A 14,269-nucleotide genomic window follows, 5' to 3' on the forward strand; every position below is an offset into this window, starting at 1 on the left:
ACTTATTGTTTTCCCTATCCTATGTGTTTCAGATGCGGAGGTACAGTGGGGGCCATAGTCACCTGCCCGCTTGAAGTGATAAAGACTAGGTTGCAGTCCTCTGGTCTTGCCCTCCGGGCAGTGTACTTCCAGCAGGTGCAGCTGGGCATCAGTGGCGCAGGCATGATGCGACCAGCGGCATCCATGTCTCCAGGGCTTCTCCAGGTGCTCAAGTAAGTGCTCAGTACTCTTCCTGGTTGTATAATATGTCCTATCCTTAAAACTAAATAAGTAGAAGAGGAACAAGTAATGGCTACTCTATTATTAGCCATATAGTACATTCCAGAAATAACATTTGTATAGGGTTGTACGTTTGTGTTTTCAAGATATTCCTAATCAACTCAATGGTACTTGATGGTACCCATCTTTAGGTGGAGCATACCCAAGCAGTCTGGTTGCGAAACACCTTTTATGAACTTACAATGGCCTTCTGCCAACCAGTTGCTTACCATTGTTTAGCTTTATTGCCACTCATTTACTAGCTTTTCGTCCTCTTCTTACGATCTTTTTGATTGGCTTACTTGTATCCTTCCACCCCTCACATTTAGGGGACCACTTTTTTTTTTTTTTTTCTTGCATTACTTGACGAGAGTCGTATGTGTTCTAGCTTTCTCCTTCAAATACCTTTGTCTCCACCGCTATGTTGCTCACCCGAAGGTGGGTAAAGGGGGAAGCGAAGCACATGCATCTAGTGGCTGAATTGCATAATGTGAAACCAGAACCCTGAAATAATCCCAGCTTCCCCACTTTACCAAATTGTGTGATCCTAGGCAATTGTTTTATTTCCCTTTCCCTCCTTTTTTTCGTTTTACTGTAACATTTAAGAGGACTTCGAAATACATGAATGAGCGCTGTAAAAAAAAACCCCGTTTGATTTAATTAACTATAATGTTCCTGAATTATAGAGACCTAGGCTACCCTAAGAGTGCATGCAACAACTGATATGGCTCTTAGTTCACTATTGGCATTATTATCCGTGTGAGGGGGATTAATATGAATGCTTCTAAATTCATATTTGAAAGCGATCACTTAAATACATCTCAGTGCACTGATATAATTTGATATACTAAGGTGAAATGGTTCTGCATGTTATTAAAATACACATTTTGAAGCAACCCTATCATGTATTTACCCTTGGCTTTGAAAATGAAGGTGTTCCTAGATTTAAAGTGTTACTTCCTTTCTTTAGCTTCAATTTACCTTTTAATAAAGGCTTGCCTGTATATTTAACATCTTGTGCTGAGTCAAGTATCAGGCCGTACTTTGAGTATCACTGCTCCTAGACCTTTTTACATAGTGGGGGAGCACAGGCACAACGTAAACGACTCGAACATGATCCGCTGATGTTCGCAGCACTTGTATTTTCTGATTTAGCATGAAATGTGCTCTTTTGTCCAAATTCGATGCGAGCATTTAATGCTAAATATAGCCCTAAATGCCGGTTTTGGAGTTTGAGTAGTTTACACAATGTTGCGCATTTATGCAAAAGAAAATTACACTAATTTAGCACATGGCCACTAAAAATGCAATACAGACCTATTTCCTTTGCCAGTACTTATGTATATGATAACGGTGCTAGTCCAGGTCGACCCCTTGGAAGCAAACTGTGCCCTGCCGCGCTTTGCTTCAGTGCCCTTGTGGCAGTTGGCTCGGCAGCAGAATACCACAGTCCAGAAAGGCTTCTGCAGGCAGGAGGGGTGACGGTAATTAGAGCACCTTATGTAAGATGGAGAGTTGGCCGACGTCCCAGATTCTCTGTTAAGGGATAGAGGTGCCGCGTGGGCAGTGATGACAGGTGCAAGGAGGGGGTTCTGCACAAAAGAGCAGTCACTGCAAGTGGAAATTCAGGGGCAGTGCGTGGGCCAAAAATGTGGCCCGCAATGGCTCCTAAAAATGGGTATCGGCAGAACTGAAGCATATTGCTTTCTTGCAGGAGACCTGATGATAACCGAGGCATAATGCCTTCTGACTGTGGGCCTGGTACAGAGCTAAGGCATTGTTTTCTTACAGCAGGCCTCTGCAGAACTGAGGCACAATGCATTCTTACAGTGGACCTCAGCAGGACTGCGGCATAAGGTATTCTTACAATCTGCATGAGCAGAAATGAGGCATAATGCCTTCTTGAAGTAAGCTTGGCTAAAACTGAGGATTAATGCATTCTGATTGTGGGCCTGCCGGTAGCCCAACTGTCCTTAAAGCGCTGAATCTGCCTGGTCTGCGATGAGACGGGAGCCATCAAAGGGTATGTCTATACGTGATTTTGGAGAGCCCCAGAAAAGCCAGTAGTCCTCAATCTGGTGTGGTGCCATAGTTAGTTGGTGGTATCCAATCCACATCTATTGTTGAACTTGGCAGCATCCTTGTGTCTGCAACTGCCTGGGAGAGCATGGCCCGGGCCTCTTCCGGAATCGTTGGCAGCACCTGCACAACCGTATTCCACAGAGCATGGGAATAGTCGCCCAAAAAGCATGCAGTGTTCATGGATCGCAGTGCTGGTAGAAGAAAAAAAGATTTTCTTGCATAATTTGTACAGCCTCTTGGATTCCTGATCCGGCAGTGCCGTTGGGAATGCGCCAGCATTTACATGGGGAGTGGAGGCTTGGTCCACCAAGCTCTCCGGTGTAGCTTGTTCGGTGAGAAACTTGGGATTCCCTGAAATGGGGTGGTGGCAGTAGACTCTTATCCTGTACACAGGAGCCCCAGTGTTGGGCTTGGACCAGGTCCCAAGAAGGACATCAGTAAGTGCTTTGTTAAACGGGAGAAGCAGTTCTGAGGGGACACTCCCAGCTGAAGCACTTATGTCAATACATTAGTCTTGACTGCCACCGAGGGCAAGCTATGATCCAGGACCTCTGCCACCCTCCTCACCACTATTGCTGATGAAGCTCCCTCCTCTGTAGCTAAGTGAAGGGGAGAAAGCATGCCAGTATCTGGAGATGTAGCTAGTCCGCTGGCGACCGCCAAATCCTCTCATAAGTCCACGTTGGTATCATATAACTGGTATTATTCAGGGTCCACCCCTCATGCTCCATGTTGGAGTTGGGATACAAAAGGGATGACTGCCGCCGGGGCTGGGAGCATCTGCCTCTGGACTGGCGCCAGAGAAGGTCAAAAGGGCACGACCGGCGCCGATACAGATCTGTGGATCCCTGGGGCCCGATTGGAGCTGCCAGTGAGGATCCAGTAGATGCCCCTCATGAACCTGCAGGGCCCAAAGGCATGGCGGCGGGAACAGGCTGCCCAAATAGCAGATGCATAGCCTCATAAAAGTATTTTAATTGGGCGAGGGTCACTCCAGATCCTGGAAACTCAGGGAATGGCGATGACTGCCCTGGTGCTGGCTCAACCACCGAGCCAGCCTTTGAGTGACCATGCTCCCTAGTCTTGTCAGCCGACGGATGAGGTGAAGTCAAAGCATGCTTCGATTACATCTTCTTGTGGGAGCAGGACTTAACCTGAATGGCCCGAGGACTTCAATTTGGACCTCAGATTCTGCGACCTCTCTCCAGGACCTTCCTTTCGACTAGTATCTGGATCGTCTCACATCGAGCCAACAGGAGCTTGGGGGATAGCTTCCTCAAAGCCTTCGGGTGCATTGCGTGGCAATCTGAGTGGGCCTTTGGGTTGTCGCGCTTGAGGTGCAAGAGGTAAACAAGGTGCAGGTCCATCACCAACATAGAGCTGTGACAGGCACCACAGGCTTTCTTCAATGACATTACTGCTACATCAGGAGGAAAAAAACCTCAACAAAACGTCCAAAAAAGGTTAGCTGAAAATTGACGAAAGGGGTAGTTCTTCCTGGATTTGCGCTGACTGGCGCGGGGGAAAAAAAGAACTGATGTCAGCACGCTGGAGTGACGCCCGTATAGGCTATTTCAATTTCCTAATCCTCTTAATGATGACATGCAGAGCCGAACTACGTCACCTACTGCACGCAGGGGCAATGCTCAAGAAGAGTTTCTGGATCCAGTCTGAGGCCTGGGGTTAATTCTAATGTAAGGAATCTGCAGCTAGAAGTCTCTATTAGATGCATCTTTCACAACACTCCACAGTATTGCCTACCTGGCTTTGAGCAGGAAGAATTTGCTACAAATCTGTACAGTTGATGCCGGCAGGCCCTGGAGGTGGGATCCCAAGACCCTGCAGTACAAGCTGCCCTTTGACCTCTAACTCAGTGGCGATTGCAGTAGACCCCTTAGGAACCTTAAATGGTTGTATTCAAGTATGAATAACGTCTTCTCACTAAACCCTCTATCACATCCTATTACTGGATCTGAGCAGTCCATGTTTTACCGAGCTAATGACCCAAGCCCGCCCTGGTAATGCAAATATATACATTTTATGTTTTATAGTCCACCCTAAATATTCACCCAGAAACACCAAGACCCGAAAATGAACATTTAAATAGTTGTATCAAGTACCTTCAAATGCTCAGAATGAAGCAGGGCGAGACGTGAATCAAGGCTGACCTGTGCTCTGCCACCATAAAATAGATTTGTGCAGAAAGGTTTCCCTCCAGTCTCTGTAGTAACGTAGTTACTCCAACGTTGGCGTCTGTCCCATACATGGACATCCCTGCTGCAGAAACTTTAGTCTCCTGAGTACCTCGGCAGAGATTTCCCTAGTCTGCTGTGTGCATAATTGCAAAGATGGGGGGTGGTGGTGCTACCTTTACACTGTTACTCATCCCCGCCCCCTTGTGCTGGGACAATCTGTGCCCCACACATGAATCCTCTTTTTTTTTTTTTTTTTTTTTTTTCCCACGGTTTTTGGTACCAAAAGGACAAGGTGATCTCTTCGATCCTTGTAGCCCACAATGACCTCGATCTGCACAATTATTCCCAGAGTTATGTCACTTGTCTGCCATTTCCCGTCTGCCCATGATCGAAACTGAAGAATATGAATGGTGATGGATGGAATGCTTGAATTAATCTCAGCCACTGATAATTACCAGGGCACAAGCCCATCCATTTATTTATTTATTTTTTTGCTCACTATGCTACCATCTGATTCGACCCTGCCATATGCAAACCAGCCTTGATCCTGCTCCAATACAAACATTCCAGCCTGAACTGACATTCCAGGTTCTCCTACCCAAAAACACAAGTACCCTACGACTAATTTCAGCTTATTTGGGCTCAAAGCGGGGTGCATTCTTCTTGTCTTCCTTATCCTCCGTGTTAGTCTCCGAAGCAAATGCAGAGCTGGAGCCTACAAAGGGCCCATTCTCCATGCTTTAGTAATGTAAGACAAGAGACTTTCTCCCCTCTATGTTCTCCAAAGCATAGTTAAATTGCTGTCTTTGTGGAAATTGAACATTAAACTGTCAAATTGAGTTCATCTCTTTTTTTTATTCCTGATACAAGTCACCTAAAAACGTTTAGCACTGAGCTTTTCATGGCAAGATGAATGGAACAACGCAGTGAATGCACATTCAGCATTCAATTCCCTCCCAAAAACCGTGTGACTCGACTCATGCTCCACTTCAGGAACTCTCCATAGATGATGCTGAACAGTCTACTTACTCCCAACTGTAAGGGAAAAAAGACCAAGACAATGAACATCAACATTTTTGGGGGGGGGGGGGGGGTTCTATTCTTGGTAATTTCCACTTATATTTTGTCCCGAGAGCTTACCTAGACTGGTGCCGTGGGATGGATGGCAGTTACCCAAAGTCCCCGTTTTTATCAGGTGAACGAGCTCACCAATTGCCTGTGGGCAGACAACATAGTTGGTGGAAGTCTTTTAAGCTTTATTAATTCTACTAAGCTTTGGAAATTACAGCAGCCGTGAGAACTGCATCTGATCCTATGCGTGGTAACCCTGCCTTGGAAACTCGCCCTCTACACTCGAGCAATGAACTTTTCACCCTCATTGAATCCTCTCTCAAACCTGGCATTCCCTTAGAGATTTGTTCCACTCTCCCTTTACTGACGTTCTTTTCTGGATCCCACAGCATCAGATTGATACCTCACTGGACTGAGCTAAGGCAGAGTGTGGTCCCACCATGTGTTTGTAATTACACACTAACACTGTGTGGTTGCCACTGCAGTGTTAAGTTCCAGCACCATTTCTCTGGCAGTGTCCTTAACCACTATGCAGAACTTGTGGTCCATAGCCCACCATTACCATTTCCAGACCTCGAGGAACGCTGGTGCAGTAGTCTCTATCGGTGGTCCTTGCCACCAGCACCTGACCCCAACTAGGGACATGTAAAGTCAAGATGAACCTGAAGACATTCTCACTGCAGCCATCAGCTACCCAGACTACTGAGTTGTTTTCCCTCCCGATGGCCCTGATTCTAACACCAAGGCACTTCTCCTGACATTTGTTCCTAGGGACTTGGATAATCCTGTCCATGTCTGCAGGAACCAAGCTATGGGATTCTTTTGTGTCCCATTTGCTGTACTCCTAACTGAGACTATCCTAGATCCTCTTGCCTCTGTCATTAAAATTGAGAATTAGGCAGCAAAAAAGCCAGGGAAATGCATTTTGAGGAAAAACTGTTTCAGGTTCTGTCTTTGAAAAGCTTGGGTCCAGAAATATTTGATCTTGGTTTGATTAATATAAAACGTTATAACGATAAGTCTACAGTGTATTTAAAGAGCTCTTAAATTTTTTTAAAAAAAGAATGGCTAGCTGGAGGCATCACACTTTCTAACCTTTGACATTTGTGTTTGTGATTTAAGGAGTACCACGAACCACATTCTAGACTGGCGATACTCAAAGTACACCCCCTGTACAATGCGGCCTTCGATCATATCACAGAACAAACTTTGTGACCCCTGGGAGAATGTGTGCGAGTACCCATGGTCTAGACCTTGACATACTCGACAGCAGCTACCTCTGCAGTGTCACAGAGACTGCAAGACTGGTCTTACTTACCACTGTGGTCTTAGTAGCCAGAATCCTGGGCAAGGCGGAAGAAACTGCAGTATCTCCTTTGAAACTACCAGGTGCTTCCTACAACCAGTATGATCTGGAAATTCGGCCTGACTGAGATCCAGTGTGGTGCTTTAGAAGTGGTTAGCCATTTCCACTGCGCATAAAAAATTGGGGAATGGGCATTGGGAACGACATGCTGTGCAAGGATAGGGTATTAGAAATGGGGACGGTATTTGGAGTGGACTGTCCGAGAGACACAGAACATGGGGAGCCCATGGTGGACTGGAATGGGCTGCAATCAGAAGTGAGGACCATGTGTCATAGAATAGAATAGAAGAGATGGCACAGACTTTCAACCAAACAAGTCTCCGAAGTCCCGAGGGTCAGGATACGGCCCCCTCTTAAGAAATCAAGAAGCGTCCTTGTGTCCTAGCAGTGTAGGGCTTGAGTTAGAAAAATTCATTATCTTGCCCTAGAATGTTTGTGGGGACGGGTGTTTTTAGAAGTGGTTGTGAACGGCTAACAACTCTTCATTTTGCCTGTTTCAGGGTTTGGCACTTTAAAAATGGAGAGCCCTTGCTCCAAGGGATTAGAGCGAGGAAACGGGGCGGTATTATTGGCAGCCAGGGCTTTAAGTGGGCCGGGTCTCGCCGGTGCATTGACCAGCAGTTCTAAACAAGCATTTGCAATGCAATAGGTCTCGCAGTTACACGAGTTAAAGCTATTGGCATTGTAAATGACCATGCCAATAGGCATTGTTATTTGCAATGTCAATAGCTCAAACTCGCGTAAATGCGAGACCTAATGCATTGCAAATGCTTGTTTTCTGAGCAGACAAAACCCATCCCCCCCCCCCCTATCCCCCCCCCCCCCCCGTGGCCACATTTTAATGGCTGCATCCTGTAGCCTGGGGTTGCTTTGAATATATTTGCTGGGACTGATTTTAGTTTCCTCGCCGGCCCTGCTGCCGAGTGAGCATGGCATGGTGTCTGTAGCGTCCTCAGTTCTTTACCTGACGAGTCACTAGAGAGCCTTGCTGTAGAGGCCGTTTTATATTAATCATAATAGGAGTCAGTTACCACGGCCTCCTGTGTGTTAGATAACAGCACATAGAATTAAAAACATGCATTTGCAATGCAATAGGTCTCGCATTTACAGAAGTTTAAGCTATTGGCATTGTAAATGACAATGCTTTTATTTATGTTTTAAAAACCAGAACATAAATAAAAGGAATTGTGATTTACAATGCCAACAGCTCAAAGTCGCCAAATGCGAGACATGTTGCATTGCAAATGCTTGTTTTTGTTAGGCACAGGGTGATTAAGTGATTTGCCCAGAATCACAGGATGTAGAGCAAAGTTGCTGAGACACGAACCCGGTTCCCCAGCTTCGAGGTTAACCGCTCTAGCCGTAAGGCTACATCCTCTCCCCCCAAAAAGCTGCCTACTGTGCTGCCTCGCCTCATTCATGCAGCACAGCAGGATTTAATGAGGTAACTAGGTGTCACTTCACCCCAAGCCAGTATCATTAGCAGCCTACTCCTGGGTCTCATCACATGAGGGAAAGGAAAGAAAATAATTGTATATATTTATATATATATATATATATTCCATTTTTTTTTTTTTGCCTAGTCCTTCTTAGACCATAATCCGACCCTGGCCCAAAAACTGTTCTATTTCTATGGCTGTGTCCCGGTTTTGCATTCTTTAACTCTAATCACCCTATCTATATAAATTTGACACAATTTGTTTAATGACCTGGCCAATAGGGCAGAGTTCAGAAGATTGCCGAAGAGCAGGGCATACAGGATACCAAGTGGATACCAAATATCACACAACACCGGCAACTCACATGTTGCTGGCAACCCCTCAAGTGACTCGCCCCTTGACTCGCCCCTCCCGCGCCTGACCAACGAGAGTGCCTCTCGAAGACACACTCCTGACAGGGACAGGGCAGCGGGTGGCTCGCACTGTGCTGCTCTTGTGAAGTGTTCTGTACCAGAGTCCGCGTCTGTCCAGGACAGTCGCCAACGACTGACTACGCCACGCAGCTCTACCGCGAAGAGAGCAGCCATTTCCGGTTCTGCAGCAACAGTCGCGTTGGTTTCAGTTTTTCTTGGGCGATGGGCGTGCCCTCTTTTTTCAGGGCCTGGTCAGTTATTCTAACCAATAGTAGGGTTCCTTGAAACTTCAACCAACAAAGGACCTCCGTAAGACTACACGCTAGCTTGTCACTCCGCCCCAAACCTGCAATTGGTTACCTCACTAAGTTTTTATCTCTTTTGCGTTGCTTAAGCTTGGAAGCAAGGGAGAGGTAATCGGATATTTGAGGTCTTTTGCCCGGGGCGGAAGGTAAGACTCACGTTTGGAATTCAACTATTTTTGACTCCGGAGATTTTGCATGTAATTACCAAAGAGGGACAGAGTGATAAAAGAAGTTGCCCTTAGGTGCTGTTATAGGGAGCGGGGTACTTATTCACGAGAAGCAGTCAGCACCCCTACGAACTGCAGTTCCACATTCAGTATTTAAAACAAGATAAACAAGCCCGGCGGAGCGTGGGCGCGAGCGCTTGGGGGCGGGGGAGCGGACCTTTGAAGAACAAGCGCGCACTGAAGTTGACGAGGAGGGAGTGGGAGGGGGGAGTGGGGGCGGGCACAGTGGTGCGAGACATCAAAGGGGCCGCGAAAGTGAAAGCAAACTAGTGCTTTCAGGCCTCCAAATGGTGCGCGCGCCCGGACGGCGCACATGCACTGTATTTGGAGGCCTGAAAAGCCACTGTTTGCACTTCCAAAACTCGCTTACTATAAGTCTCGCCAGAGCAGCGCTAAAGCGCTGTCCCAGGCGAGACCTAAAAAGCAGGGCACCCTCGGGGTGAAAACAAAAATCTCCACTCTGCAGCAGTGCCACCCGTCGCTGCCTTTTGGGGTAACTTCGTAGCGGCTCATTAAGGTTATTTCACAGTCATTTCAGAACTGAAGCATTGTCATGTTATATTCACCGAAGTTATAGTTGTTGCTTATGCAACTAACAACCATTGACAAAGCCAATAGTTTTGGCTTGCTGTAGGTGTAATGTTGCTTGTTGTATTATATATCTGGATGCAATGACAGAAGCAGCAAAATACCAGTCGGGCGGCACACTATGCTAAGCAAAGATTTTTCGTTTACGTGTATAAGCCACGCCCTTAATGACATTGACCACGCCCATTCGAGAGAACCCCCCCCCCCCGTGTTTTCATCCCACTTAAGCCCTGTTGGCAGCGTTGCAGGGCTTAAAAAATTGAAAGCCAGTGCTGCAGGATAACCGGAACAAGGAGGCTGTCCATTCTGGCATCGCTAGGCGGGCATCGGGTGCCGGGGGCACAATGCCCTGATATTAAGTGCAATGTAAATACTGCTGCATGCGCCATGGGAGGCACCGCTTGGCAGCCCCGGGGAGCAGGGAAAGGACTGAAATGTTATTTTGTCAAAGAGTCGGTGACGCAGTCATCGCGCAGTGACACCTGGGCTCCTGTCACGCTTTACGTTCTTGGTGTATCGCCGAGGTTCAAGGTGTGCTCTTAATTATTTATTCCTAGGCAAAAATATCCTGAGGCCGCTCCTCGTCGACACTCTCTGGCCGCTTATTCTGCACCTTGTCTCAGGGGTCCCTTGGTGACGCACTGAAAGCATCCTTGTTCCCTCGGTGGTGCCTTAAGAGCGCCCCTTTTATCCCTCAGTGACACACCGAGACTGCCCCTCGGTGGCAGCCCCAGACCTCGCCCTGGCGTGCCTCCGAGACATCCTGCTAGCTCACCGCGGCCTCCATTTGCACATCGCTCCCCTCCAGACAGCAAGACGTCTGCTTGTAACCGGTTCGAATCCTGCTGAGTCACTGCCGCCGGGGGCGATTAGAGCCGCGCTGGCGTCTGCAGTGTGAACCGCACTGCTGTCACCGAGGCGCGTCGAATCTGCTGTTTGTCGGATATCCTCTGGGACGGGCAGCCGCTGTCCTTTGGGTGTCAGGAGGGAAAACCAGGGAACTCGTTGCCAGTGGCTACTTAATTTCGATGGGGCCGGTCGCGGCTGCCCCAGGTCCCTTTGGAATTTTAAGATCTACCGCAGCACTGCGGGTCTCGTTTACTTTCAGCTGCAGCCAAAAGTGCTGGGAAAGTCTGGGCCAAAATAAAGGATTACTATCGTAATAAGACCCAGAATTACGGAATCCTAATTGCTCATTTTTTAGAGGATTCTGAAGGTCAAACTGGTAGTGTGAACATTTCCCCCACCCATCAAAGGTACTTACTCCGCTATCGAATATCCTGGGCATGGGGAAATGCCAAACGCAAAAATAAAACCCCTCTAATAAACTAGGCACAGAGTGAAATGCGCACAGGGAGCTGCATTGAAGCATGAAGCGTGGCAATGTTTATCACGTAAATAACTACTTTCACCGTGATGCTTTGTGGCATGAGAATGTGGGTTATTTAGCGTGCCATTACGATGTAGCATGAACTGAGAAATATAAATGTGCGCTACTCACAATTCAGTGGGCAACCAAAATTGGAGAAATGTCATTAGAGACCAAATGGACACTGGAGAGCTGTTGATGCTTGTGTGTTGGCTTCCAAAACCACACATTTTGGATTCTGCCTAGTGGTTTCCTTGAATGACCACCTATGCCCTGGTATTGGCCATCTATTGTCAGCGATTGGTCTTTTCTAGCCTTGGTTGCTCCTGCAGATAAGTGCTTCCTGTCCTCGGATGTTGTCTTGCAGAGGTGGTCTCCGTACTCTCTTGATTAATTGGGTATGTTCGTCCTCCGGTGTGGTCATTATTTGATGCGGGTGATCGCTGAAGTGTGATGTCGTAAGAAGTGAACACCTGTTTCCTTGAAGACTAGATGTCTAGAGAAGGGATGTCTATATCTCCGCTGTCCACTGAAATGAACGTCCCTATCCTTTGGGACTGGCTGTCTCGAGCCTCTGGCTTTAGCAGAGTTAGATTGTCTCATCGAGTACCGCTGTCTATGCATTGGGTGTGGTCAGTCGGGCTTTCACAGAAACGATGGGTAAGAGATGACAGAAGAGAAAGGAACAAGATGATGGAAGGAAGGAGCATTGTGAAAAATTGTGTTGCCCAAAATGCGTATATCTAACTGTAGGGAGTAATGGTAATATGTGGGTAGGCACAGTTAGACGTCTGAACTGCAGGTAGGGAAGACCAACATGAGGCATAGGATGGGGGATGGGGATGGAGGCAAGGAGGGACTATGTTATGGGACATACAGTAGGAGGCCAGACCCTAGCACATGTTTAGAAGTTGTGGTACACTGTTACAGAAATAAGGGGTCAGACCACATGGAGCTCCTGAGAGCCCAGACTGCTTCTTCCTCTTCCCTCACAATGTCTACCCTAGATGAGACATTTACTGGTGGAACCACAGCTTAAGTGTGATGGAAAGCTTGGGTGCGAATAGGTGCTCTCCTTTTCTTCTCTAGAAGCCCTCTAGGTAGAGGGCTTCTGGAAGAACTGGGGCTTCACGTTGTAAGTGGAAGGTCTCTATACACCGCAAAGTCTCTGTCCTGACCATCTCTTCAACAAGGGAGCGTTGGAATGGTCTCCCAAGGCTCATTATCTCATTTTGGGGTCACCTGGCTTTCTGCTGTAATGATGTCCTCTATGCTCCTGGTAATGACTGCTTGATCCTAATGAGAATTCGATCCCATCAAGAACTCCAGCCCGCATTTGAGATGAGCAGAGAAGGTGAGGAGCAGAACCCTACCAAGTTGGCTCTGTATTACTGAGCAAGTAGACAGGGCTGCAACACCTGAAACGTTCCACTAGAGGGCTTGTGTCCCATAGCAGAAGAGCCTAGATTTACTGTACACTATAACACAAATATTTTGTTGGCCTGACCAGACCAATGTGTGTCGCCAGTTGTTGGTGTTTGCAGAAATATCCTCTAAGATATAGATCATAAACATCTGGACTGTGTAAATATATCAATATATAACGTCTAAATCCAGCCAGACACCCTTCCTCCTTATTTTAGCTCCAGGTTAATGTTCTGTTTTAGCACCAGCCCTGGCACACGCAGAGGGCAAACGCTAGAGTGGAAGTAGGTGCAGGGGGTACATTTTGTGGGGAGATGTTTATGGAAGATCGAGATTTTTGTAGTGTGTCTTGGAGACTATTTTTGAAAAAGATGTGTTTGTGGTCTGCTTTCACACATCTTCAAATGCAGCTGCTCAGTGGCAGGGAGGCGCAGGGAACTTTTCATGGGAAACTGGATGTTGGATCATGAAGTTGGGCTAGGCTTGAGGCGGATTCCCGTTATATGATTCATTGTCATGGCGGACTCCTGAGAATGAGGTTCTGCACTGTTATCTGTGCACTACTGGGCAGTGAAGTCTAGAGGCCTTGCAGGATGGAGCATGAAAGAGTGAGCAGTGGTGGTGGTAGATTCAGGAGAATAACGGTGACAAAAGCCAGACTAGAGACATTCTAACATAAAGGGACACTTTAGGAAGCACAATCTATTGGAAGGTGGTCTCTAATAACATAATACTGCATATGAGAGATATCCTTAGCTGTTTTAAAAGAAGGTTTGCTTGTATTGGAGTGATACCACTATAAGACGAGAGATGCTGTTTAAAGTAGAGGGCTCTGCATAGCAAGAGTGCTGTTTGTAGAGGAGAGGACACTATGCTGTGCGGTGGGCGCCTGCTCCATGGACAGTGGGTTGCCTCCTTTGATTGTGCCAGTGGATGGTCGGCGACAGGTCATCTCGGCTTTCCTGGGAGCTCAGTGCAACTTATGGCTGTATCTTTTCAGTCTAGGTCAGGAATTACATTTTTGCCCTTGAGGTTTAGTACGTTTCATCATTAGCTCCAAATTTTGTTTGCAGTTTTTGGCGCCATGTTTTAGATGTCGGCTTTTTTGCATGTTGCTTTTAATGGAATAGCTTTGGATGTCGATTTTAGGTTCTCCTTTGTGCTCTGCATGCCTTGTATGCTATGGTGGTCCTTGTTTCTGCACGACTTACCGCACACAGCTAATGATGCAGAAAGTATTCTCTGAATGAGAGGCGCTGAGGATGACCCAACACAAAGCTGTGTGTTTCCAAACGGGGTTATTATCCACGGCAGCTTGTTTGCACAACTTCCATTGGAAACCATTTGTGTTTACCCATTATGAACACTTTACAGTGGAAGTTGTGTTTACCAATCATGGACACTTTCCACCGCAATCCGCATGTTCAATGTGAGCAGGCATTTGGGTCAACCATTAGGCCATAAAACTGGTAACTTCCAATGACAATGGTGACGACCTGTCTGCAGGAAGCAATTGGGTTTCCATACCTTT

At 47.0% G+C, this 14,269-nt stretch overlaps 1 protein-coding gene across 1 annotated transcript in view; it reads left to right on the forward strand.

Moving 5' to 3' along the window:
* Positions 1-14,269, forward strand: part of SLC25A33 (solute carrier family 25 member 33) — a 70,640-nt gene that overhangs the window by 33,849 nt on the left and 22,522 nt on the right. Inside the window, exon 2 of the mRNA XM_085609764.1 lies at positions 33-212. Coding sequence (XP_085465890.1) covers positions 33-212 — 180 coding nt within the window. The remainder of the gene's footprint in view (positions 1-32; positions 213-14,269) is intronic.

The sequence above is a fragment of the Triturus cristatus genome, chromosome 1_2, assembly GCF_964204655.1.
Source record: "Triturus cristatus chromosome 1_2, aTriCri1.1, whole genome shotgun sequence".
NCBI classification, from domain to species: domain Eukaryota; kingdom Metazoa; phylum Chordata; class Amphibia; order Caudata; family Salamandridae; genus Triturus; species Triturus cristatus.